Source organism: Amborella trichopoda, chromosome 2 (assembly GCF_054954075.1).
Source record: "Amborella trichopoda isolate Santa Cruz 75 chromosome 2, AtrichopodaSantaCruz75HAP2 v2.0, whole genome shotgun sequence".
NCBI lineage: Eukaryota > Viridiplantae > Streptophyta > Magnoliopsida > Amborellales > Amborellaceae > Amborella > Amborella trichopoda.
The window spans coordinates 65,706,467-65,733,491 of NC_142337.1; the positions used below are offsets into that span (position 1 = coordinate 65,706,467).

Here is a 27,025-nt window from a genome sequence, read left to right on the forward strand (position 1 = left end):
GCTTTAAATTTTATAATTAAATTTTGAAAATAGGTTTTCAGGGCATCACAAAGATTTACAGCACCGAAATAACATCTTTTGACACTATTTAAAAGTGTGTTTTATTTTGATGGTTTAGAATCTACAAACCACACCCTAATTTTAATTGGCTTGATTGTTCTAATGATTTTCTTTCTTCTTTTTTGATACCATTTGAAGGTGTGCCTTACTTTAATTGTTTAGAGTCTCATCTCGCACCCTAATTTTAATGGGCTTGATTGCTCCCAATAGTTATGATGATTTTCTTTTTTCTTTTAAAATTTCTAGTTGCTTTTTTTTTTTTTTTTAAGTTGTTAGTGGTTCTAATAATTTTCTTTCTCGTTTTTAAAATTTCCTGTGAAGATAAATAGAACAATGAAATACGAATGCCAGTATTATTTCCCTCAATAGGGACGTAGTGACTACCAAATGGTGTAGTTTTATGAAAAACGTGTTGCTTGGTTTACCCTTTCGAAGATTTCAGATGTTTGTAATAGATTGAGGACAACAAAAATCTTGGGATGTAAAATTGCTAACTAGAGGTAATATCGGAAAGGAAAATGACGAATAATTATTTCATCAAGGTCAAGAAACAGCATTGGATAATGGAAAGAAAATGGGAAGTTCATTATTAAATCTTAAAATTAAAGAAGATAGCAAAAAATAAGAAAAAAAAAAAAGCAATACTGAAATCTTGGATACACTAAGGCGTTCTAAATAGTCAACATGCATCTTCCAAAATTCTTACCATATTATCCAAACAGCATACACCCCTATCCTCAACCACGCCAATTCCTAAAGAGGCCTATACCCAAGACAGGCATCTCATGTATCCAAACAGCCTCTTAGTATTCCAACCCTGTGAGGAAAAACGAATTCCTAGAGAGGTCTGTCCCTAAGTACGCTATCGAGGAACAAGACTATCTGGATCATTGAGTTATCTAACTAGATTGCCTGATTCCCTCAGGGGAACCCGGTGAGTCACCCGAAACTAGACTGATACCTTGTTCTGACTGACAATCGGTTTGTCCAGGACCAATTCTTGATTTGAAACAATGATTCTTATTTAGGATTGGCAGGTTTGTAAACACCAGTTCAATCCTAGGCTGTGACATGTTTTTAGGCACTTCTAGAGTGAGGATGCATTTTCTAGGGTACACAAGCAAAATATGTGGTCTTAAAAATACTCTTAGCTAGCATCTTATTACTCAGTGCTGCCCACAAACTCAGTCCTTGGCATGGCTGAGTTACTTGGGCAAGTCCATGCAAAGCTCAAAAGAAGCCCAAACATATCCAAAAAGAACAAGGGCAAACCCTAAAAGTCTAGGGAAAAAACATAAGAAAAAACATGATAGAAGTATGGAAAAGTATATAATGAGACCATTTACTTTTGGTACAAGTTGATCGCGAGTAATTTTGATCATTGGATGTGAAATTTGATGGTTGCATTTATTCCATTGACCAAACTCAAAATTCAAAAAAAAATTATTAAAAAAATAAAAGGGCTCAAATTATCTCATAGAATCATAAGGGGCTCAAAAGATCACAATTGACATGCAACGTTTATTTTTAAAGTTTAATTTCATAAAGATACATCCTTAAATTTTGTTGTTTTTTTTCTTCCAATTTCCAATATTATCATGTACTCGGAACAATATGGGCAGTTTTAGAAAAGGTGCCACTTAAGTTGCTCGAGCTAAACTATAAAAGTACATTTGATTTGTAAGGGTGGGCTATACAGAATTATCAAATGACAAAAATACAACTGGTCATGTACTGTCAATCCTAAACAACTCGGAGTATTTTAGTTATTGGATAATCCAAACTTTGAATAATAAAGATACTTTTGTAATTCAGATCAAACTACGGGCCACATTGTCAAAGTGCCATTGTGTTCAAGACTCCCAATCCTTAATGGGGCTAATATGAGAGTTTTTACATAGAATTTACAAAGAGTATCTTTTTGAAATGAAACTTAAAAAGTAAATCCTACAATAATAAATGAGTTGTTTGTAGGAGTTGGGTTTGGATCAAGACAGTAACAGTGGGTTTTCATAGCACTGCATCTCAAGTTGCATTCCTATGTAACCTTGTCAAAAAAAAAAAAAAAAACTAAATAAATGAGTTTGTTATTGAGCATTTTGAGTTTTTTGCAAGATAATTTAAACCCCGATGATAAATGTGTCTACGAATACTCGAACCCTTCCACAATTGGGGGGGGCGTAATGGTACGAGAGCCACTGTTTATGCGAGGACTCTTTGAAGGTGGTTCCCATCTGCAACTCTACATATGTTTTAGATAAAAATGTATGGAATACAAAAATTGAAAAAAAAAAAAAAAAAAAACAACAAAAAATGTGGTTTCAGCACAATGATGATATAACTTTCTCAAAGAGTTCTCATACCGTTAAATTTTTGAAAGATTTCCCTAGGGATGTTGCTGATTGGTGGAAGAAGCCTTTTCCACCAATTTCCATGGGTTGGCATGGAAGCTCCAATTTCTCCATTTAATGATTTCTTGGAAGGTTTAGGAACTTTTTATTATCAAACACACTCTAGACCGGACTTTCCATTATCGATCACACTTTGGGAGATGTAACGGCATCTGAGGAAGGGGAAATGAAGGAACAACTGGGCTGGGATGCCCAGCTTCATATCCTGGTCCTGGTGTGACAGGGAATTCAATATTTTATGGCAATGGGCCAGGCTGCTTGGTGTTCTATGTAATTCGACATTTTATGGCAAAGGGCCAGGTGGCCTGGCCTGGTATAGTCAGGGACTCAGGGCCCATGGTTAAATTTGGCTTGAGGATCAAGTCAAGGCCGGTGATAGGATGGGGGTCCATTCCTGGGCATGGCGTTGCCCCGCCTATTTTTATTAGAATTTTTTGAAATCTATTAGGCCCTACCCAGGCCAGGCAGGACCTAGCCAAGAGATGGACCAGCTCGCCCCTCTCAGCTAGGAAGATGTTAAATTGCAAGAGGTGCCTCACGTAGTTTCATGAAAAAGACGAGCTTGTGCAGAGGCAAAGCGTAGCGTGGGGACACATTTGAGTTGCATGAAAATAGTTTCCGAGAAATATTTTAACATGAAAAACCTCCTTCATGTGTGAGTAATTTCACATCAATTGGTTTCAGTGCATTTCTTCACAGCTGCCGATTGATACGAAAATACTGTCATGTTGTTTTCACGTAAACCAAACGTGCCCTTAATCACGTAGACAAAAGTACTCAATGAGCGTTTATTATTTGAAACTTCTAAAATTACTTTTAAATCACAGAGCGAATATTCTCACAAGACCAAAGAACTAGGGTATCTAAAGTTCTAAATAATTAGATTTAACCGGAAAATTTTTATTACCTTTGTACAATCATAGGTAAAATGCTCAATAAGAGCATATAATCATTTATCTTTTTACTTTTATCACGGGAAAAGGTTTTAAATGAATCTTCTCTTCAAAATCTATTTTAGAAATAGATTTTGGATCTCAAATCCTAAAGATTGAAAATCTAAACCATAATTAGAATAAATACGAAATAATAATAATTATTATTGTTATTTTAATATAGTTTTAACACCCCTGACTGCCAGATGAGTGTTCAATGCATGCTATTATGAAAGGGGGTCCCGCGACACACGAATTACTTTTCCTTTCAAGATAAACAGGATAAACTTCTCTCTCAATACCGAGATGCTCCGGCTTTTAAAAAATAATATTTCACATAAAATCTGTAATTTTAATGATTTGACTATCAATCTTATTGATTTAAAATGTGCTTTTTTGTGATCGCCCTGCCCTTGATCTACTTACAACCAATGTACGCCTCTGTTGTCTGATTTCATTTGATACTAATTATGAATGAGGTATTGACTCATATAATCTAAACCAGCTCGCACATATTTCTATAGCCGTATAAGACTTGCATTACTATAATTAAAGTACCGACATTAAAGAAACTCCCATACCATTCACCAGCATTACATTATATAAGTTCATTAGAAATACATGCAGTCCTTATATGCCAATTATATGAACTCATCAACTAAAACTAGGCTTGTTACGTGGTCGGTTATTAGCAGAAAACAACAATGGCTTCTCTAGATCTTCCCTCCCATTATTGACTGTATCCTTGGCCCACCCTTCGATCTATAGGGTGATTTGGAGCCAATGGACAAGAAAAAGAAGCAAACATTAAACCAACTGCTAATGTTCTTCAAGCTGAGACTTACATTCGAGGTCTTGCTTGCTGGAGTGGGGCACTCTGCAAATCAGATTGATAATCAATCAGAGTAAGAAACAAGAAGATGATGGTCTCATCAGCAAATTAGTGATACCCCTAAGAATCAGTGTTCACAAAATCGAACCGGAACGGTTAACCGGACATGGGCCCGAAAGAGATTTAACCGGCCCAACCGATAAACCGGCCTATTCAACCGTTCTAACCGAAAAAGTCCTGAACGATAAAAAAGTGTTGAAAAAAAAAAAAAAAAGATACAAAAAAAAATCTACTAAAATATGAAAAGCATATAAGAATGTGATTAAAACAAAACACACTCAAATGAAGCTGAAAGTTAATGAAAAAATGGAGTTTAACAAATCGATTTTTCCCCAGGGTTATTTTTAAAATTTTCTTAAAAAAAAGAGAAAATATAAAAGTGATTATATGACTAATTTTTTTTTAATCTTTACCATAATGTAATGAATATTAAAATAGTGTTAAAAAAATCAACTTGACAAACTCTTTTTTTAAAAGAAAATGAAAACAAAATTAAATTACATATAATATAAACCCTTCTTTTTATCAACTAAATAATAAATGGTGTATTGGTTAGTGGGTCTAATAATAAAGGACTTTCTTACTAGAAGTTTTCTAGTTCAATTCTATTGGGCAGGTAAATTTTTTGAACCTTCGAAATGAAGGAGGTAAATTTTTTGAACCTTCGAAATAAATAAAGGACTTTCTTACTAGAAGTTTTCTAGTTCAATTCTATTGGGCTGGCAAATTTTTTGAGCCGGAAAATTTTTTGAACCTTCGACATGGAGGAGGTAAATTTTTTGAACCTTCGAAATGAAATAAAGGAAAAACGCAACCAAAAGAAAAAAGCGTTGGCTCAAAGGGATTTGAACCCTGATTCACTTAAAAGGCAATCCTCAACGCTAACCAATAATCCATTCTAAAACAATTGTTTTCAATTTAAAGTAGTATTCTATTTAACGTTTAAAATACTGGTTGATCACCAAAACTGGAACCGATCAGTGTGATCGGTTCTGATCTAACTAAGTGGTTAGCAGTTAGATCGGCCGGTTTTGCGAACACTGCTAAAAATAAAAGCAGTAAAGGAGACTATCAGCCAGATATGGCACAATGAGGTTAACATGGTGTCCCTGTCTATTCCTGCTCGAGATGTATAGTCAAAAGCCATGAGGACCAAAAACCATGGACCAAAGTTTTAGCAAATTTAAGATGCATTTTCGGGCACCGCATAAGCTAACATGGGTATATAGATTGGCTTGTGATCCAATTATATTGAAAATCTCTCTCACCCTCCCTCATGCCCCTGCCCAATCCCCACGCAGCCACCCAACTGTGTTAAATTATTAAACCATAACCTCAAATTAAGACATGGGTGAACAAGAACAGACATTACCAGAGATAAGCCACCAGCTGCCCTTTCTTCCAAGTAGGCACATGGTTTAAAGAAACCACCATATGTTCTCGACCACTCCGCCAATCTTGAGCAGATGTACTTGGCTCCAAACGAATCGGCCCAAAACACAACTCCTCCCCTAATTCCATTGTGGCAAAATTATCTTAGTTTATATACACAAATCTTGGCACAAAACAGATTATCCTGTTAACCCTATTGTTCTGAAAAGTGGGGGAAATAGCAACGTGGAAAAGTATATCAATAATCCCAAAGAGTATGGGAACTGAGTCCATTGATGTCATGGCCATCCGATTATATGATGCTGGGATAGGACATATCGTAGCAGCCAATTGTTCTGCTCTTTTGGATCCCACATCCCGCAATCTTTCTCCCATCCATCCATACATCATATGATTAGTAGCCATGACCCTCGGGTACTACTTCTCCATGGTCCATAGGACCACAGTAAATTTTTTGATAGCAACATACCTGTATGGGGGGAACCCCATGCCCATAACAGAGGCAATGTCGAGATCAGATGCTTTAACTGCGATTCCTTCAGCAAGGACACGACAAGCCTCGTTGACGACCGGAAAGAAAACCATCTCTATGATATCTTTATCCGACAATTTCATCAACTGTGTAAGAGATGGCAATAAGTGAAGGAAGAATGTTATCCCAGAGTCTACAATCTGAGGTATAATAGTGTAAAGGATTTAGAAATTTGGAATACCAACAAGAAGAGTACGGGCCAATGAAATATACCTTGGGGTCGAGATTGATTCCAGCCATTGATTGTGACTTCTCAATGTATTTCTTTATTGCAGGGTCTGGACGGGCCTTGCGCTTATCATCGTATATGTAGAAACCTTTTTTGGTCTTTTCACCTGAAGAGAGGCATTGCAATCATCAATGAAAGTTGCACTGGTCAACAAAATAAAAGGAACTCACTTAGAGCTCGAAGAACAAACACACGCAAGAAGAAAATCAAGCTGACCTGCCCTCTTGTCTTCAGCCATAATCGGTATCAGCATTGATTTGTAAACTCTTTCAGGGAAGTTTTCCAGGTATTGGATGCCTGTCGCAACTGCCACCTCGAAACCAACCAGATCAACCAACCTGCATGAATAACAAATAAAAGATCAGGGAAGAACCAGCCTAAATATAGCTCGCTATCGATCGCCATATGAATCGATCGCCATATGAATGTCTCATTGCTAGCAGAATGGGTAGTTTTAAAAGGTTGTTGAGTTGCCAAATAACAAGTGTGCATGATGATATGTATTTACAAATTGAACAATGCACCTGCTGCCAAAAAAATAAAAGAAGGGCAAAAGGAAAAAGAGTCGATAAAAGCATTCTGTTGAAGTAATTCCAAATGGACTACAAAATTTAAAAACCTCTAAAACACAAAGTAATCTCAGCTGGTATGTTGGGTTGTATATGGAAAAAAAAGGCGCATCATGGCCATTTTGATTGTAAGGGAACTTCTGTAGTTTTTCTAAAAAAAGAAAGAGGAAATCATAATATACTTTTTAATTCATCAAATAAACTAGTATAGATTAGCATAAGACCATGAAAAGAGGGGCTGGAGTTTCCAGTAGCAGTAATTTAGGACAGTCCAGACAGGGACTTATTGTAACCATATGGATGTGAAAAGCTAAAAGCTGCCATTTGAGACAATCCAGACTATAACTGACCATGTATTTTCCATAGAAACTTGTATAAATACACAATTATGCCTGGAAAAACTCCATAATTATGTAGGTGGTCCAGAATTTTAAAAATCAGGACAATTTATTATAACAAACTATTTTACCCCTGGACTAGTCCAGTGCATTAACTATGATAAGTATGGGAGAAAAGATGGAATAGCACTCTTGACATGGGTAAAATTGTCAACATAGTTTATGGCTTCAGGGGCTGTCCTGATATTTAAATTTGCACACCTGCATAACCTATGCCTGGTGTTCCAGGCAATGTTTTCCATTATATAAAGTCCAAAATATGGCAAATTCACAATTTCAATACCTGAACGGTCCCATCGGCATTCCAAATTTGGTGATTGCACGATCAATCTGATAAACATCAAGACCATGATCAACCAACAGGAGAGCCGACTGCGTGTAAGGGAAGAACATCCGGTTGACTGCAAACCCAGTGCAGTTTCCAACCACAATGGGAGTCTTACGAATTTTCTTTCCAACATCCATCAGGTCAACAATCACTTGGGGTGAAGTCCTTTCTGCTCTCACTATTTCCAAGAGTGGCATGATATGAGCAGGGCTGTCAATACATAATCACTCAGTCAGAGAATGGTGAAGAATAAAAAATGGGGTGGCCACATAAAGCATATCTGTTCTAAAATGGAGCTTAATAGCATTGTCAGAAAAAATGGGGGGACAAACATGGGGTGACCATGTAATAAGCATAAATTTCCAAAATGGAACATATATGGGACTTAGTCAGGAAATGGAGAACATGAAGCATGCTCATGCATGCAATAATACTAACAGTTGCCAAATGGAAATCACCTGAAAAAATGAGCACCAACTATGCGCTCACGAGAGTTTGTCTGTTGCCCAATCAAATTCAAGTCAATTGTGGAAGTATTAGTAGCAAGGACGCAATGGGGTGGGCAGTACTTTTCAAGATCCGCAAAAATTTGTTGCTTGAGCGACACTTTCTCAATAACAGCCTGATCAGGATAGGTGCGGAGAACAATGAATTAGAACATGAAATACAAGCACACTATTTTTTGATTAACTGTAGATAGAAACCAAAACATAAAGAATAAAGACACCTCATATAAGTCTTTTGTGAGTACATGCATTCCTCTAGTTATATCATCACCAAGGATTTAAAAGTCGGCGAGTTGACCCGGAATCACCCGGGTCGTCACGGGAATCGGCTACGCCGTGCCGACTCCTATGCAATATCGGAAATCGGGCGAGTCTAGACAAGAATCGACGAGTCTGCTAGAGTCTCTACAGTAAACTGCCCGGTTCTACCGGAAAACAGGCAGGTCCGCTCTAGTCTCAATAGTAAACCGCCGAACTGCCCGAGGGTAATTGGGATATTGTTTTTAAAAACAAGGTTTAATCTATTATGGATAGTCACCACGACCATCAAGAGGCCCCATGCCCATGCATTTTCTATTGATAAGAGCGTCCTCAGGTCTTTTATACCCATTAACAGTCCTTGAATTTTTCGATGTGGGACAATTCCCACTGCCAGTTTGAAAAGGTACTATATGATTTTATTATGAAAGCTATCACATGTTGTGGCGTAGTGGCTATCATGTCCGTCTTTGATGGCAGAGGTCTCTAGTTTGAATTCTCTCGGGCATCATTTTGTTTTAAAAAAATTAAAACGTACCATCTTCTTATTGTTCTTGTCAAAAACAAATTTTTTTATCAAAAAATAAAATAAAATAAAAAGTACCATCTTCTTATTTTTCTTGTCAAAAACAAGTTCTTTTTGTCAAAAACAAATTATTTTTGTCAAAAAATAAATAATAGGTACCTAAGCAACACCATATTCTTATTTTTCTTGTCAAAAAAAAAAAAAAAAGTAATACAACAAGTATTTCTTGTCAAAAAATAAATAAAAGTTAATACAACAAGTATCATATTTTTCAAACATGCATTTGAGCTGCGATTATCATAAGCTTAAATTAGATATATAAAGGTAATACAATATAAGCTTGAAGCATGTTAGCTCTTTTTTTCTCTCTCATATATGAATGACTTGGTTAGATTTTTTTTTTGCTTCAGAATAAATGGTCTAATTATATTTTTTTATTTTTATAACACAATGGTCTTTAACATAAATTCAAGAATATTAATTTAAAGATGGGGTTCATACACTGCAGCTATTTGAAATATCTATCTCTCTCTCTATACTAACAATCTTTTCCACTAAATTTATTTTAGAAACCTAAAAAACTAGATTTTTGGAAAAAAAATTGCATTATAAATTATGCAATGTACTATTTTTTCTTAAAGTTGTCAATAATATATTTTAAGTTGGATGATATTATAAGATATTTTGGATTTGTTATCATTTGTATAATAAAATAATTATAAAATGTAAACCAACAATTTCAATTTAAGTATATAATATTATAATTAGTTAGGTTGTAATAATTTTGGATCATAGAGTACCCCCATTTTTTATTGGATTCTTAAAAAACAACAATTATAATGAATTTTAATAATTTTTTTGGATTTTTTTTAAGACTAAAACCGACCGATTCAGTCGATTCCCGATCCGGATCGCCGAATTCACCGATCCGGATGGGTTTTTGGGGTGCCCGATCCAGGGCACCAATCCGTTTTTTAAACCGCTGATTATCACTATTGTCCTTTTTGTACTATTTTAAAGAGTGAATGGCAGATCTCATCACTAGAAATGCAGGTTCTAGATTATTCAACTGTTCATAGAAGAACAGTATCTAATTATAAAGAATCACATAACTGAATTTCCTAAAAGTATAAAACCAATTTTCACCTCAATGACCATGTCCACATCTCTAAAGCTTTCATAATCAAGAACACCTTTAATCAGAGAGAATGTCCGCTCAAACTTCTCCTGTGTCATTTTTCCTTTCTTGACACGACTTTGTAAATTTGCTGCAAACCGAGCATCAACATGAAAAGAGAACTTTATAGTCAATACTGTTTCTCAAAAAAAAAAAAAAAGAGAAAGAAAGAAAAAAGGAAGAACCACAGTAAATTTTTTTTGGATTTGAAACCACAGTCAAAAAACTCTATGAGACCAGGCAAGTCGGACTCGCCTAAGTCACTCGAAAACGGCAGGAAGCCAGTTTCGGATGACCGCGACATGGCTGATCCAAGTCCTGATCGAGTCTGTCCAGGTCTTTAAAATAAGAGTGAGTCCAGTTCGAGTCATGAATTGTCAGAGACAGTACTCAGTGAGCCCACTCCGACCTGCCCTCTACATAATTCATGCCCGGGTACATGTTTTTAAACACAGTTGAAACCATGGGTCAATTGGATGGAGCTTGTATACCCAAATGCAACTTGCCAATAAAACAGATATGCATTATTATTTAAATTCTCACCTTTGACACGGTCCATTCCTGCCTGTAGGAATTGAGCATTTACTTCCTTGACGAGGACAGGATAGCCACTCAGTATCAAGGCAGTTGCAATTCCAGAACCCATCAACCCCCCGCCAATAATAGCAACCTTGTGTATCTTTCTTGGCATCAAGCCCAGGTCAGTTATTCCAGGCACCTGTACAAGGTTTCTCGACTTTAGAAAAGGATATAATAGATAGCAAAATGGCGAATAAGTTTAGGCTTTATCCAACAAAGAAAAAAGACAAAGATCAGAGTTTTAACTATATAGCACACTCAAAGAAGCAATACCTTTGAGGTAGCACGCTGTGCAAAGAAAATATGAACCAAGCTCTTTGCAGTGTCGGAGAACAGCAATTGCTGGAAAGCATCAGCCTCCTGCAAATGGAGAATGTCATGTAAAGGTTGAGCACACACCATCCTTTGAAAAGAATTGGGGTTAATAACCCATGACTATGGAAAAACATAGTGCATAAGGGACATAACCTTCCTAGGAAGTTTGCTAGTAATGGAGAGAGTTCTAAAGGCCAACGGGGTTGTGTTATTCTCTCTCTCTCTCTCTCTCTCTCTCTCTCATTATCCTTACTTCTATGGACTATCAGCATACCGTAGGTGATTAACATTGGACTTTGTTCAAAACAAAAAATAACTTCCATTTTCATCCAAAAGAGGAAGCATAACATAAATATCTAAACCCTAAACACCATTAGCTTTCGGTAAGATGGAATAGAAAAGGAGCATTGTCCAGAGTACAGAATATTCTCCAACTATTATAGCCAGTTTTTCCATTCAGAACTGAAAGTCTTAAAATAGTAGTATGATTACTGAATTTTGAATAACTTCCTGAACTTCATTGATCCATAAAATCACACAAATTTTTTCTTCTTCTTTTTTTTGTTGAAATTAAAGTCAACCAAAAATTATCTTCAAGTTCATCTTCCATCATTGTCCTACTTCTATTTTTCTTTCATCAATTTCAACATTCAAACTCTTGTGTGATCATCTTTGCTATCTTTTTTTTCCTCTTTAGATTTCTACATCGTTAGACCTTTTTATTTCAATTAAACATACATGACAACAACTAGTACCTTCCAAAGTCCAGCTCGGGGACCAGAAACAATACCCTCTTCAATAACATCAATGCAGACCAATGGATGTTGGAGATTGGCAGCTTGTTTTTGTGCCTGAACTCTTGCAAACTTGAGTATCTGCTTTGCTTCGCCTAAGGGCTCCAGCTTGTCACTTTTGTAGAGACTGGCGACCCATGGCTTTCTGAACTCAGCAATGTCCAGCGCCCAACGTCTGGCAGTATTCACCAATTTATCTGGTGGGGCCAATTCATCCACAAGCCCAAGATTATGGGCCTCCTCACCCTTTATTGGCTTGGACAGCTACACATCAAAATGATACCAGACATCTCATCTAATTTTGTCATAAAGTAGAGGAACTTATTCTTTGAGAAACTGTAATATAGTCTAATGGACCTCAGAACACCATAGTCAATTGGGGCCATCATGGTCCAATGAATGATGGACAATGAGATGACCCTAATGGTGGGCCACAGGCTCATTATCACTGTTCATCATTGCCTTTGACAGTGATGATTCAGTGAACTATGATTTTCCATACTCTATTAGACTATAGTGTACTTGACCTCCTTACACATAAACAAAAGTTGATAAAGAAAAATGTAGAATACACAATACAGACAGTGAGAAATTACCAGGATCATTTCAAGGGCCTTTGTAAGACCCACAAGGCGAGGAAGTCGCTGAGTGCCTTGAAAAGCAAATGCCAATCGTTAGTGCATTATGAAAGCAACATTTGAAACACAATGTTAAAGTTAAAATATAATATTCTGGACCCAAGGAATTAGCAAATAGCCACTTTCAGCAGTCACTGAACTGAGCATAACATCATCATCATCATCAGAGCTTTTTCCCAACTATTTGGGTTCGGCTAAACAAATCTTGTTCTGCCATTTTCCTCTATCAAGGACCATACCCTCAGTGAGGCCATAAATCCCCACTAGGCTAAAAAAAGAAAAAAAGAACACAAGGTACTAGAGTTCATCCATTTCAAATTTCAATTCCTTATTTTATTGTTGGGAAATTAATGTATTCTTCATAATTAAGCAGTAAATCCCAATTTTTCATATTTTACATTGGGGATACCCTTTTTTTTCAATTTTCTATTTTGCCCAAAATAAGCTAGATCCCGATTTCGAGTACAGCACTGCCTGTAAAGTTATTTCTTCCAAAATTCGGTCCGGCACTTGGAAGTACCATACCAAGTCCTCTATATTTGCTGTATGTTTCATGAAGCTAGTTCGATACTTGGGGTAATAGACTGGTTTGAATGATGAAAAAAATATATTCCCTCACTGTTTCCTTTTTTTCTTTTCTTTTTTTGCAAAAAGCCAGTCAAAGTTGGTAAAGGTTGGGCTGGTACTGGAAGTGCTGAACTTGCAGTAATAATAGAGGCGATCCGTACTTCAAGTGCCGGACTGAGTTATGGAAGAAAAACTCTTGCATACAGTCCAGTAGTCGAAGTATTGGACCACAGTTGTATTAAGAAAAATAAAAAACTGACAAAAAAGAAAACCTGGGCATAAAATATGAAGAAGGGGGATTATTTTTAATTCCAAAAAAAAGGATTTATACGTCAATTTCCCTTTATTTTTTAATCAAACACATTTTTTCCAATTAGGGAATTTAATTCAGCATTGCACCTTTGAATTAGGGTGTAAGTAATCCATATGCACATTTGCATTATTTACATTCAATGGCGTTTCTGTTATCTGGACACATTTTAAATAGTCAGTGCTCTTTCTCTCCATGTAACATCATTTTAGGTTGCACAGTGTTCATGTCTTTCCACCTTTTGCCAGGGTATAGAAAATGGCCTAATCTATGAATTAAGCCATTCATCTCACAATGAGACTCATGATATCAAAGCAACAGGCAACCTAGGGGGTACAAGGAACTCGACCCCCAAAATACACTTCCTTGCTAGCATCTTTTCATTTTGGCAAAGTATACCATACACATTACATAGACAGTGGCTACAGTACTCTTAGATCATCTACACTGACAGTCTCAACAACTAAAGGTGGAGATGGACCTTTCTTCTGTTAAAGTCTCCCATTACTCTGTTGAGTGAAAGACTGATTCATCTCCATCATGCATTCTTGAGAAAGATGATGGTGATGATCTAATACTATGCACAGCACATAAATGTATAGAATATACTGTTTAGGGATTCATGAAGTCCAAAAAGGAAAAGTTGAGGTTCCGTATATCTTTGCATGTGCAACAACCATTGACCGCCTGGAAGTACAAGATGCGTCTAGCTCTCATGTAAGAAACAAGACCAAAGATTGTGAAAAGTTCTTGATAACAATATGCTAGAAAAAAATGCTCAAGAAATTGCTTATAGACATGTATCCGACATCCATTACTAATCAATATTTTCATAAAGGTTAATACTAAATTTGCTTGGCCGGCATCTTGTGTATCTTTAATTGCAAAGACAACAAATTTCCAGACTTTGAGAATTGCTGTCAAGTATCCAAGAAAATCTAGGACATGGATTTTAATAAATAGATAAGAGGAGTGTGTTTGTTTCTCATTTCAAAAGGAAAAGAAGGACAAAACAGAGATCTCAGAAACTAAACTGGGGTACAGAATTGTTATAATGGTTTTATTTTTATTTTTATTTATTTTTCTCTCTCTTAAATAATGCAATGCTTTCTCTTTATAAAGTGGTGTACCGATCAAGATTCAAGTATCCAAACTTATATCTCACATCTTTAATACTATTATGGGGTGTCACTCCCCACAAATTAACAAAGCTTGAAATACACCACCTGTGTATTTATTTTTTGTCTCTTAAATAGTGGAATGCTTTCCCTATATAAAGTGGTGTACCGTTCAAGATTCAAGTATCCAAACTTACATCTCACAGCTTTCGGTATTTTCAGGAAAAGAAAGATATGGGTTAGCATCTCAAACAAATACTATTATGGGGTGTCACTCCTCACAAATTAACAAAGCTTGAAATAGACCACTGCACTATTCAGATGTGTAAAAGTAATACTACAACTCAATAGTCTATAGAAAACCAAAGTCTATTGGGGTCATGGCCATCCAATGATATGATAGTAATGAAGAGCAACTGAGACACACCAGAACAGGACACTGCTTGTGATTCACACTTCCCTCCAAAACTATCCATCGTTTCCTTGGATGGCAATAATCCGATTGGACCATGGATTTCCAATTTCCATAGTCCATTGACTTATGATATACTTAACGATGAATCCATTGGATTATAATATATTGTCAATTTGGATAAATAGCATGCGCAAACAGATTCACACAATCACTTTGTTTATATGATGTTTAAGGGGCATATCTACATATACAGAATGCACATTTAAAAAACCAAGAACTGGTGTTGTCAGTCTACCTCCAAATCCAGGAATTATTCCTAGTTGAAGCTCTGGCAATCCGAGTTGAGCAGAAGAAGTTGAGATTCTGGCATGACAAGCCTGCAAATATTGACCTATATTAGAATAGCCATTGGTTCTTTCAATCCATGCAGTAAAGTATCAATATTTTAGGCACAAGATTTTGAAAACAAAAACCAAGTTTCTGACCATTGCAATCTCAAGTCCACCACCTAAAGCAAGGCCATCAACTGCTGCCACAGATGGTTTCCGTGCTCCTGACATACAAACCCATTTAGTAAAATTGCCACAAAGCATAAAGCGTTGACTTTCTTATCAATGGAAGTTTTTTTTTCTGTTTTTTTTCCCTCTACCCTAACCAAGAGATAATTAAAAAAAAAAACAGGCCACATAAGTGTATTAGGCTAAACAGGCCAAACTAAGGCATCGATCACAGAATTAAAAGAAAGCGATATAAGAAGGAATTGGGCTTGGGCGTGAGTGGTTAGCAGTTGACCTTAAGCAACGCTACATCTCAAGTTCGATTCCTAAAACTGAACTTCCCAAAAAAAAAAAACAAAAAAGGAAGAAATAAGAAATACCTTCCAACAAATCGGTGATGATTTCCACAGAAATGTAACCCTTCTTTGGCTGTGCCCCTGTACAATAAGGGTGGAGACAGACTCAATGCAGTTTAGTTTCAGTTCATATTTAAAACACAACAATCTTGTTCCTTTCAATGTGGTTCAAAATAATGATAAAATTACCCTTTCCCATTTGAATTCCCTCTATATTAGTGATGTCAAAACCTCCAGAAAATTTTCCTTTCGAACCTGATCATAGAAAGACAGGAAAGATGTAAGACTAAACCCAAAAAATTTATCCAACCGGTTACTGAAAAGATATCAGTCATCAGTATTACCCGTAATAACAATCGCCTTCACATCATTTCTTTGTAAAGCTTCCTCATAATTTGCCTTTATACTTTGCAACACTGAGAAAAGAGAACAGTATGTTACGACAAACATCTGAATATTTATGTCATTGTTACTTATCAAAAAAGCAACTCAGAAAGGTCCATCATTAAACCAATTTATTTTCCAACAAATTCTGCGATGTTCTAACTTAAAATTTATAAGAAATGATTAAATACGATCCTTTTTTTTTATACCCAAGAATTTCAACTGAGCTAATACAACAGTACAGATATCCAAGAAGCTCGAATCAGACAAGCAACCTAAATACAATGCCGAAGATTTACATGAGCAGATATAAATCGATATCATACAACTTACTTGCTCTTATAGATGAACAGTGATCTCATGGTTTCAAATATATTTGGTAATAAGCTCAAAACATGCTTGCCGTCACAAGGAAAAAATAATAAATATGATAGTTGTCAAAAACAAAATGAGAAAAAAAATCAGAAATAAGCACAAAATAATGTGTAATCAAACATAGAGAGTTTAAAATCGATTACTCATGTGAAATCAGGACAAAGCAAATATGGGTTCTAGCTGATACAAGTGATAATAAATAAAGAGGCTTTTGAATTTTCCCCACAAAATATAAAAGACATTGGAACATCAGGTTTTGAGAAAACAAAATAGCGGGAATCAAAAAAAAAAGCCCCACCATAAACAATAGAAATAAATAAATAATCCACCAACCTTGTGAAAAATCACTATAACTTCCAAGTTGGGGAGAAAATAAACAAAAATTATTAAAAAAAATACTAATTCAAAAATAAATGAAGCACGCCAAGGCAAGTAACACCAATTGAAAACATAGATATCAAATTATCAGGCGATCACAGAAAGTTGTAAAAAAAGCCAAAGAAGAAAATTCCGAAGCTAGGGACCAAACAAAAAACAGACACAGAGATGGAAAAGATGGGGAAAATTTAAAAAAAGGAACAAATAAATCAAGGGAATTGCAACTTCATTACCATCAATGGAGAGAGAATTAACAGGCGGATTAATGATGGTTATAAGAGCCACCCCATCTGGTCCAACCTCCATCGCCGTCCTCCCCTTGCTTCCCATCTCTCTCTAAGTCTCTCTCTCTCTGTCTCCCTCAAAAGCAGAAGAAGCCCAATCTCTGAGGAAGTTTGGATACCGGAGCAACAGAGAAGCAAAGAGATGGTGCTGTTATAATGCGGCCTCACTCACACCAGATAAATGAAGTCCGCTGAACTACACCATTAAAGGGCCGCAGTTATATGGTCACATCAGGAAACATTAAGAAAGGCAAAAGACATTATACTTTTGCGGGTGTATATTGTCCATTTACTCCTTCAGGTTAAACCCATCTAGAATCAAAAGTTTAGAACTTGAGGATGCAACCTCTTCAACCGATTACCTAGATAAAAAAGTTTTATTCTGTACCATCTATGCAGTTGAAAAAAAAAAAAAAATGAAAAAAAATTTATCTTGAGATTGAGCATACACCATTTAATTTTTAGATATTAAAATCTAAATGTCAAAAATTTAAATTAGAATTTTATTCTAAAATAATTATCTAATAGTGTTCTCAAGCGGTTCTCTAAATTTCAGATTGAAACAATCCTTCCTACTCTAAATTCAAATTTTATTCTCGAATAATCATCTAATAATTCTCAAACAGTAGTTCCCTATATTTCTGATTGAAACCGACCATCCTTCCAAGTAGGTAGGGTGTGTGAGAATAAACTCTGCTCCCCCATAAATTATGCTTCCTCGGTCGGGGGAGCATAGTTTACGTGCTCACTAAGAAATGGTCATAATGTATTACCGTTAATTTGCCCCTATCGTCTCTCTCTCTCTCTTTACCCAGTTTTATTCAATTTAAGGACCGTTTTTTCCTATTTCCACAACTTTTTTCTTCAATTTTAAATCTGTTTTACCCTATTTTGCAACTTATATCTCTCTCTATTTTTATTCATTTTTGAAACGGTTTTCTGATTTTCGTTGCCGTTACGTGACGAAGTAGGGGTTTGTACGCAAGCCAAAATTGGAGTCGTAGTTTATCCATTTGCGGTAGAGAGAGAATACTCATCTTCCAGAGAGAGAAACGGACTCTAGATAGGGACGTGTGACGAAGCTCGTGTCCGGAACGACAGGTAGGAGCACCTTATTCTTAGGAATGTGTGAATAATGGGACCGAGTAGCTTCTAGAAGGTGGTGGTGAAAATGGGTACGTTTTCCAAGGTTTGATGTTCCCTATGAACCCCACCCAATTTTCATAATTGTTCCGTTTTCAATTCAGGTCTAAGGACGTTCGAAACAACGGACGTTAAAAAACTTTCATCAAAATTTCCCTTCAATGTGAGTTTTACTTCGGAAGGTCCAAAGATGTGCTTTTTATAAACTAGCACAAAAAAAAACTCAAAACCTTATAAATTGAATGATCGAAGTTTTTAATTTTGAGCCTTAAAAGTCCGAATTTTAACTTATCTGAAATATTCTTATATTTTGAATTGACATAGAAAACTTAAACTGCAGTCCTTAAAAATATGATATATATATATATAATCAGTTTATTTTTTATTTGTTTAACTTGAGACTTTGAAGGTTGAAAGTTTGTTTTTAGCTATTTTGCAAATTTTAACATTTGGACTTTGAAAATTTGAAGTAATTCAAAAATAAATGCAAAAATGGGTATTAATGAATAACATAAATTTTGAGAGATACACTTGTAATTTTCAACTTTCTATAGCAAAAATATATTGTGATTCAAATGGTCATGATAAAGTGACCATGTGGATCGTCACCGTCGGTTCAAATGTGTTTGACGGTGGTAGAGGGATAGTGGTATGTGCCAATAAATTAGGGGTGCGGTTTCAATAAGGTTGCAACCTTAAACAATCCAACTAAGGCGCACCACCAAATTTTATTATAACATGTAATTTTGGTGTAAAATATTATTAGTATTATCTAAATATGCATTTTCATATCTAATTATAAAATTTTAAACTCCAAAAATAGTTAAAATCATGTAGATCTATACAATGTGAAAGTCTTGAGAATGGACGGTCTAGATAATGTGTTGTAAGATGCATTATTTATATGACTCAACTTCTTTTTTTTTACACATTCATACATCTAGATGTCGAGATGATCAATTAGAGGGTCTTGCAACATTAAAAAAATCTTTTTCGATTGATTTTTGAGGTGCATCTGTACTGCTACATTTTAAAGTTGCAACCTTATATAAACTTTTCCTATAAATTTAGTGACTTTTTGATGGGGTCCACTATTCCATCGCTGCGGGTGGGAATGGGTCAAGTACCACGATCTAACCTGATGAGGCCTAACTTAAAGCTGGACCCAACACTTGATCCAAGCTTGAGTCGGGCCCAAGTTACACGGATTAGACCCGAGTCTGACTAATTAAAAAATTCAATGTTGTCGGGCAACTGGAAATTTCCATATTTGCCTCATATGATTTACAAATTGCATAACATTTGGAATACAACTTTCTATTACCATTTTTTAATCCCATCCTCAATGTTTCATGGTTCCCTGAGGTCACTGGTACCGGCTTCCATTTGGAAGATATTCCTATTCTTTTTTACTTTTTTTTGACAAGAGTATTGTATATTATTAGATCAAAGATGCATTACAAGTATTACAAAATTAGAAGAAGATATTCCTATTCTTGACTGGCAATGAACTCTAGTAGACCTACTCATTGGTCTCCAATGTGCCCGAAAATGATCTAGACCTACTTGCCTACCCTAAATTTTCCTGGTCCAAAAATCTAGCCTCCAACCCACCAAAATAGCCTAATTCTGCCTTAAACTACACTAGCAACCATACCGAGCTAGATAGTCCATACTGCATACATTTTTATGCTTCATACACCACATAACCAATATGCTTAAAATGCCATAAAAGATTTGAAGTGGAATTCGCTAAGGGCCTGTTTGGGTACATGCATTTTGGGGCATGGATTTATATTATCTTGGATATTACCAAATTTGGGGCATGGATTTTTATAGTGTGAACACTACATTTTGGGAGACTATGTTTTTGCGATTGGAACTAATATTGTGCATCTCCATTCCAATTTGGATGCATTTGGATTTTAGTATAACGACTTCTTTATTGTTCGTACTTTACTGTTTAGTTTCACATTTGATGTTTAGCTTTGTTTCTTATATTCTTGCAAGTTATTTAAGTTCTATGTAGTTTTTAAGAATGAATTATCTGAGAACGGAAGATGTCTAACAGCCATGGGGAAAATGATAGATGTCTAACAACTATGGGGAAAATGTTTGGACTAATGAAATGGAAACAGAAGAGGACGATGAATTTGATATGTTAACCATGCTTATGTTGGTAGTTGCAACTACGTGTACTGCAGCTGCGGCCTGGTATCATACAAGTTACATAAATAGAAAACCAAATATACAGCTGCGGCCTAGTACCATACAAGTTACATAGATAGATAACCAAATATGGATAGGGACCTAGAAAAAAACAAATACATAGATGGAATCATTAATGTATCAGATATACAATGTCGGAACAAATTTAGATTGAGTAAGTGTGCCTCTGTTTATCTTCGTAACATCTTACGGGATAGAGGCCTTTTGCGTCCCACAAGAAGGGTGTCTGTAGAAGAACACTTAGTAATATTTATGCACACTCTTAGCCACAATGTTAAAAAGAGAGTGATCGGCAACCGATTTTCTCATTCTGGCGAAATGGTTAGTTTACATTTCAATGCTATATGAGCTTCTACTCAAACTTTGTGAACATGCTAGCTCCACAACTCCTCCAGAGATACGCAATAACAGTCATTTGCCCCATATTTTAAGGTGATTGCCTATCACAATCTCACATTATTTTCAGATATGTAGAGCCTTCATAATGCCACCATGACTACCTTCTTTGTGGTGGATTATCTATCACAATCTCACTTTGTTTTTAAATATGTAGAGCTTCCTAATATCATGCTTACTACCTTATTTATGATGAATTTAAATAGGATTGTGTTGGTGCAATCGATGGGACATACATCCCAGCCCATATTACTGCTCACGAACATGCAAGGTTTCGTAACATGAAGCAATTTATAGCACTAAATGTTATGGCAGCGGTCACTTTCGATATGAAATTCCAATACGTACTTGCTGGTTGGGAAGGATCAACATCTGATGCACCAGTACTGCACTCCACAATCAGTTGAAAAAATAGGCTGGTTCATCCCAAGGGTAAGAGACAACTGATTTCCTCATTCCATATCGTCGTACTCGGTACCACTTGAATGCTTTTAAGACTAGTTCTACCCCTCAATCTGCTAGAGAATTATTTAACCTACACCATTAATCGTTAAGGAATATTGTAGAACGCGCTTTTGGAGTGGTAAAAGGGTATTTCCCTGTCCTCAAAACACCATCAATGTACAATGTTCAAACACAAGCTAAGATTGTCATAGCTTGTTGAATTTTACATAACCTCATCAGGGAGGTAGAGGGCGATCAATTTACCATGGATAATATTGAGGAAGTAGGGTGTAAGATGAGAACAATATCGATCAAGAATTCGATATAGTATGGGGTAGGTCACAACGAGCGAGGGATGAGTGGAGAAGGAAAAGGGATGAACTAGCTGAGCTGATGTAGAATGACTATCGGGCGTAGTCATTTATTTTGTTTATCACATGCAATTTTGAAGAATTGTATGAACTTGAATGTAGATATTCTTCTTTTTTAAAGATTGGCTCACAAATGTTAAATGACAATGTTGAGATGTTATTTGTTCTTATGGATTGGCTCGTAGTTTTATGCATGTGTATTTTGTATTTGGTTCATAATAGCCGGTGATACCCTTTTTCTTTTCTTTTCTTTTTTTTTTTGTTATTCATGGTTGAATGTGAAATATAGCAATAATGGATTTCATCGCTAGCTTTTGACTCAAGAATTGGAAGTGTTTATATTCAATTTGCTTCAAGTTCGTGAAGATTTAGGTCCATATGTCAAATTTCCATGGCTCATTTTGTACCATGTTGTATCAGTCTCAATTTCATGTCATTTGCCCTCATTTAGATCATCGCTTGATTGTGTTTTCTAGACAGTTTGCTTGATTCTTGTTTGAGTTGGATCATAAGGTCATAATGCTCAAAGTTCATGGATGATTTGGTTCAATATCTTGAGCATATGTTGCTGATTTTGTTTCCTACAAAATCAGTAGCTTAATGAAATGAATTGACCTCGATTTGAACATCAATTTGCTAAAATTACATCATACAATGTATGATCAAAGTTTGCAATTGAATGCTTCTTCATTTGGAGTTGATCTTGTTCACTTTTCATTTTAATGCTTAGTTCTATTTCTTTATTTGGAGTTGATCTTGAGCAGAACTTGCTTTGAAGTTGCTTTAAATTCATATTTGATGGATTACTAGACTTGTAGGATTCTTTTTTAGGGTTGAGTTGCTGTGTAAGATTTCTCCACTCTGAGTGATTTCATTGGGCATATATCTTATACTAATCCATCCAGTCGGTCCATCAGTTGCACCTAATTGATCAATCTCAAGAAAGTTGCAACAACAGTTATTAATATGCAAAGAATTAATTACGTTCTTTTGCTAGCTTTATGACATTTGAAGGTTTGCATGAACAATTTTTTTAATAAATGTAATGTAGACTTCTTTTTTTAGTTATCAATAATTAAGGTTTTTGCCTTGTGTTATTGGTTTTTGTTAATTTCAACATATATGCTTTCATTAAGATGTGAATTGTTATCCAAAGAATCACCAACATATATGCCGAGGAAAATTCAGCACACTGAAACCTTGATGCAAAAATAATTTAAGCATGGTCAAACCCTCTCATTGGTTGCATATTTTATGCATTTCTGATGGGTTCTCCTCCATTTGATTAAATGAGAGTTGTATAAGTATAGGAAAGCTGTGAAGTGACTCTTTTATGGATACAAGCTGAAACTTTTGTCTGCCGATTGCTATAAAAATTTGCTCGATTTTGCTCTGGTATCAATGTTACACATTTGATAAATGTTTATTATTTTATGCAAGTTTTATCTTTTCATTGTGCATGTGTCATTTGCAAGTTATTAGTATTGGTATTGTATAGACAATTGTGTTTCTTAGAGTATAGGCTTTCTTTGACCAAAAGACATTTACTCTGAGCTGTTTAATATGACTTATGTATGTTGTTGTCACATATATGCAATGTTATGTTTGAACATTGTTTATACTTCAAATGGTATAAATTAGAGATCATAATGTACCATATGGTCTATGGTCTGTGCTGTGTGCAACAGTCATGCAGAGTACAAGTGCACATATATGATCCATCCCATGTGTTTGCATATGTTGTGCATTTGCAGGTGTGCTTACATACTTGCTTAAGTAATTCAGATTTTGAAAGCTAACATACTAAATGTCAAACTGATTGTAAATTATTTTATGTATATTATAAATAAATAAATTCATGTCAAACTTCACAATATAGAATTGTCTTATTCGATGTAGTGCATTTGAATTGATGTGTTTGTGTATTTTTTTGGAACTTCATAAGAGGAATGGAGAAGAATAAAAAACACAAAGAGAAGGAAAAAATGGATAATAAAGAGAAAAATCTAATGTGGACAGATGAAATGGACAACTGCCTTGTGGACCAGCTACTTAAACAAGTGCATTTGGGATGTAGAGTTGAAAATGGTTTCAGGCGTAAGGTGTATACTGAAATATGCGATGAGTTACTCAAACAAGTGCATTTGGGGTGTAGAGTTGAAAATGGTTTATATAGTGAAATATGCGATGAATTTGAGAAAGTAACTAGGATTGTATTAACTTCCGAATATGTAAAAAATAGAATGAAGAATTGGAAGCGACGATACGATCAAGTGAATGTTATGATGACCAACAGTGGCTTTGGTTGGATGCTAAAGTACACAAGGTCACAGCTCCGGAGGAACTATGGAGTGAGTACCTAATAGTATAATAGTTGTTATTTATGTATTTTTAATTTTATCAATGCAAATATTATTTTCTTATAAATATATGTATTTCTCAATGGTAGGATTATCCAAGAGTTAAGATGTATAGAACCAAGATGATACCCTTCTTTAGTTCTTTGCCCATTGTACTTGGGGATGATAAAACCGATGGAAGATATGGTGTGGTTGGGACAGATTTGGAAGGTAATAGGCCCCCTATAGATGATATTGGATGTAACAGTGAGGGGGTGATGACTATGACCTCGGTGAATCAACGACTTCTATGCATGGAGATGGTATATCCCGACAAGATACTACTTCATTAGCTTCAAAGATAAAACAACCAGAAAAGAAGGGAAGTCGTGTGGGTGAAGCAATTGTCACTTCTATTTTTGAGATCACGGTTGCTTTTGATAATGCAATGGAACAAATGACTAAGAGGAGGCAGAGAGTTGTAAATAATAAGGAGTTGATGACATGACTGAAGAGGGTCGAGGGACTTACATCCCATGATTATTATAAAGCAATTAAATATCTTGTCGAATACCCTGATATTGTAGCAATGTTCATAGATATGGAGTTGGAGGTACGCAAGGACTGGTTGCCATTTCTACTTGATGCTAGTGATTGATTTGTAATCTATTAAAAATACATAATGATGAGTCAAATAGATATATGAAAGTTGTATTGATTTTGACGACTGTTTTTGGATTGTGTTTGATTGTTGTAGGTTGTTAAGGCCATGAATTTTGTAAATGCTATAGAATATTATCGACTATGATTGTTATGGATTGTATGAAAGTTATCAAACGCAATTAAGTTTTATACACTGAAATGATCATGAATGTTATGAATGGTAGGGAATATGGTGGTCATGAATGGTAGGAAACGTGATGGCCATCAATATTATGAAATATTTGATGGGTTTGTAGGGCAGGTGATGGTCATGAATATTGTAGAATAACTATGTCTTGTTGAGTAATCATGCTTATTGAATAATTGTGTTTTATGAAATATGTATTTTTAATAAAAATCATATTTGTTAGATAATCATGATTTGTTAATAATAAATGGTAGGGAATATGATGGTCGTGAATGTTATAAATGATAAATGTGATGGTTGTCAATATTATGATGAAATATTTGATGGGTTTGTAGGGCAGGTGATGGTCATGAATAGTGTAGAATAATTATGTCTTGTCGAGTAATTATGTATTATTAAATAATAATTAATAATTGTCTTGGTTTATTTTCGTGTTTTCTAAAAATGTCATGTATTATTAAATAATTGGATAGTATTTTGTAACAACTATTTACCTAATAATCATGTTTCATTAAATTACTACCATTTTTTTTGTTCTTAACAAATTGAAAATCTATGAAAATACGTTTGATTACCAAACAATGAAAGTGGAAATGATTGTAAGGAATCTATGAATTTTGTATAGTTTATCCAAAGAAGAGATTTGAGGAATCCATGACAAGAATCCTTGATACTGAAAATCCATGGATTTCAAATATCTAATATTCCCTTCCATCAAAACGCGTCCTAAGGTTATTCTCTCATATGAATTCCAAGAGAATTATGATAATATTTTATGAACGAAAATTTTTATTGTTCAAGAAGTTTTGGAGGGAGAGAGAGAGAATTGTTCACAAGAATATTGATGGGAAAGTTCTTCTAGTGATCTTGAAATTTTGGAGAAAATCTTCTTAGAGACTCGTTCACAAGAACATTGATGGGAAAGTTCTACTAGTGATCTTGAAAATTTGGGGAAAATCTTCTATAGTTTGTGTAAACTTAGCCAAGCATAACGTGGTTCCTTTGTTGGAGGGAAAGATGGCAAGGCATGATTTATTTACAATAATTGATTTAAGATCTCATAGGCTTAAATGATCATCCGCTATCACATCCTATTTATAAGGGTTAGTTGATTTCTACATTTTTTTAAATGATTAAATATAAAATTTTATCTTGTTTTTAGGGTGTGGTTTGCATAAAGTTGTAACCTCAAACAATCAAAGTAAGGCATACCTCCAAATTCTATGTATATATAATTTTTACGTAATTTTGGTGTCCAAATTGTTTATGATGGAATAGTTCAAATCAAGAAGAGCTATAAAGACATTAAAATCTTGAAAATGGATGGTCTAGATAATATGTTGCAAGATACACTATTTTTAGTATTCAAAACATTATGTTTTTTTTCATATTAAGACATATCAATTTCGAGACTATCGATTAGAGAGTTTTCCAACATCAAAACATCTTTTTGTGATGGATTTTTGATGTGCACCTTCATCATCATTATCATCATCAAAGTTTTTTCCCAACTAATTGGGGTCGGCTATACAAATCTTGGTCCACCATTCTGCTCTATTAAGGATCATACTCTTAGTGAAGCTATAAATCGCTATATATTTTATCACTACTTCAAATTATATCCTTTTGGGCCTACCTTTCATCCCTTTTTAGCCTGCCACTTGAACTAAGTTGTACCTCCTAACAAGTGTTGTACTCGGTTTGTCTTACACATAGCCAACCAACCTAAGTCTATCCTCTCTCATCTTATTGCCTATTTTTGGGGTGCACATTAATTCTATATTTTAAAATTGCAACCTTATTTAAACTTTTCCTTTTTTAAAATACTGAGTGGTATATGCCCAACACGTGAATTTAATTAGTTACATGGTTCAAGGGAATTATCACAGGGCTATAAATCACCATCTTAAATATATGCATTCGTTAGGTATGAAGGGAACATTACGACAACATTAATTCTTTGCTCGTAGTAGTGTCCCTTTTTCATTACCACCAATGATAATTAACCCTCCTCAATATAATCTTACCAACAA

The 27,025-nt window shown here is 35.1% G+C and overlaps 1 protein-coding gene across 1 annotated transcript; it reads right to left on the reverse strand.

Annotated features, from left to right (window-relative positions):
- Positions 1-3,918: 3,918 nt before the first annotated feature.
- Positions 3,919-17,315, reverse strand: MFP2 (multifunctional protein 2). Its single transcript, XM_011623601.3, has 18 exons — positions 17,170-17,315; positions 16,144-16,215; positions 15,989-16,054; positions 15,824-15,880; positions 15,432-15,499; positions 15,242-15,323; positions 12,495-12,550; positions 11,860-12,162; positions 11,063-11,149; positions 10,754-10,928; positions 10,180-10,301; positions 8,202-8,365; positions 7,699-7,953; positions 6,665-6,786; positions 6,433-6,554; positions 6,157-6,305; positions 5,668-5,806; positions 3,919-4,280 (listed from the first exon to the last, which is right to left on the reverse strand). Exons 1-18 carry the CDS (start codon positions 17,264-17,266, stop codon positions 4,245-4,247), a joined length of 2,172 nt encoding a protein of 723 aa, XP_011621903.1. The 5' UTR covers positions 17,267-17,315; the 3' UTR covers positions 3,919-4,244.
- Between the last annotated feature and the right edge of the window lie 9,710 nt (positions 17,316-27,025).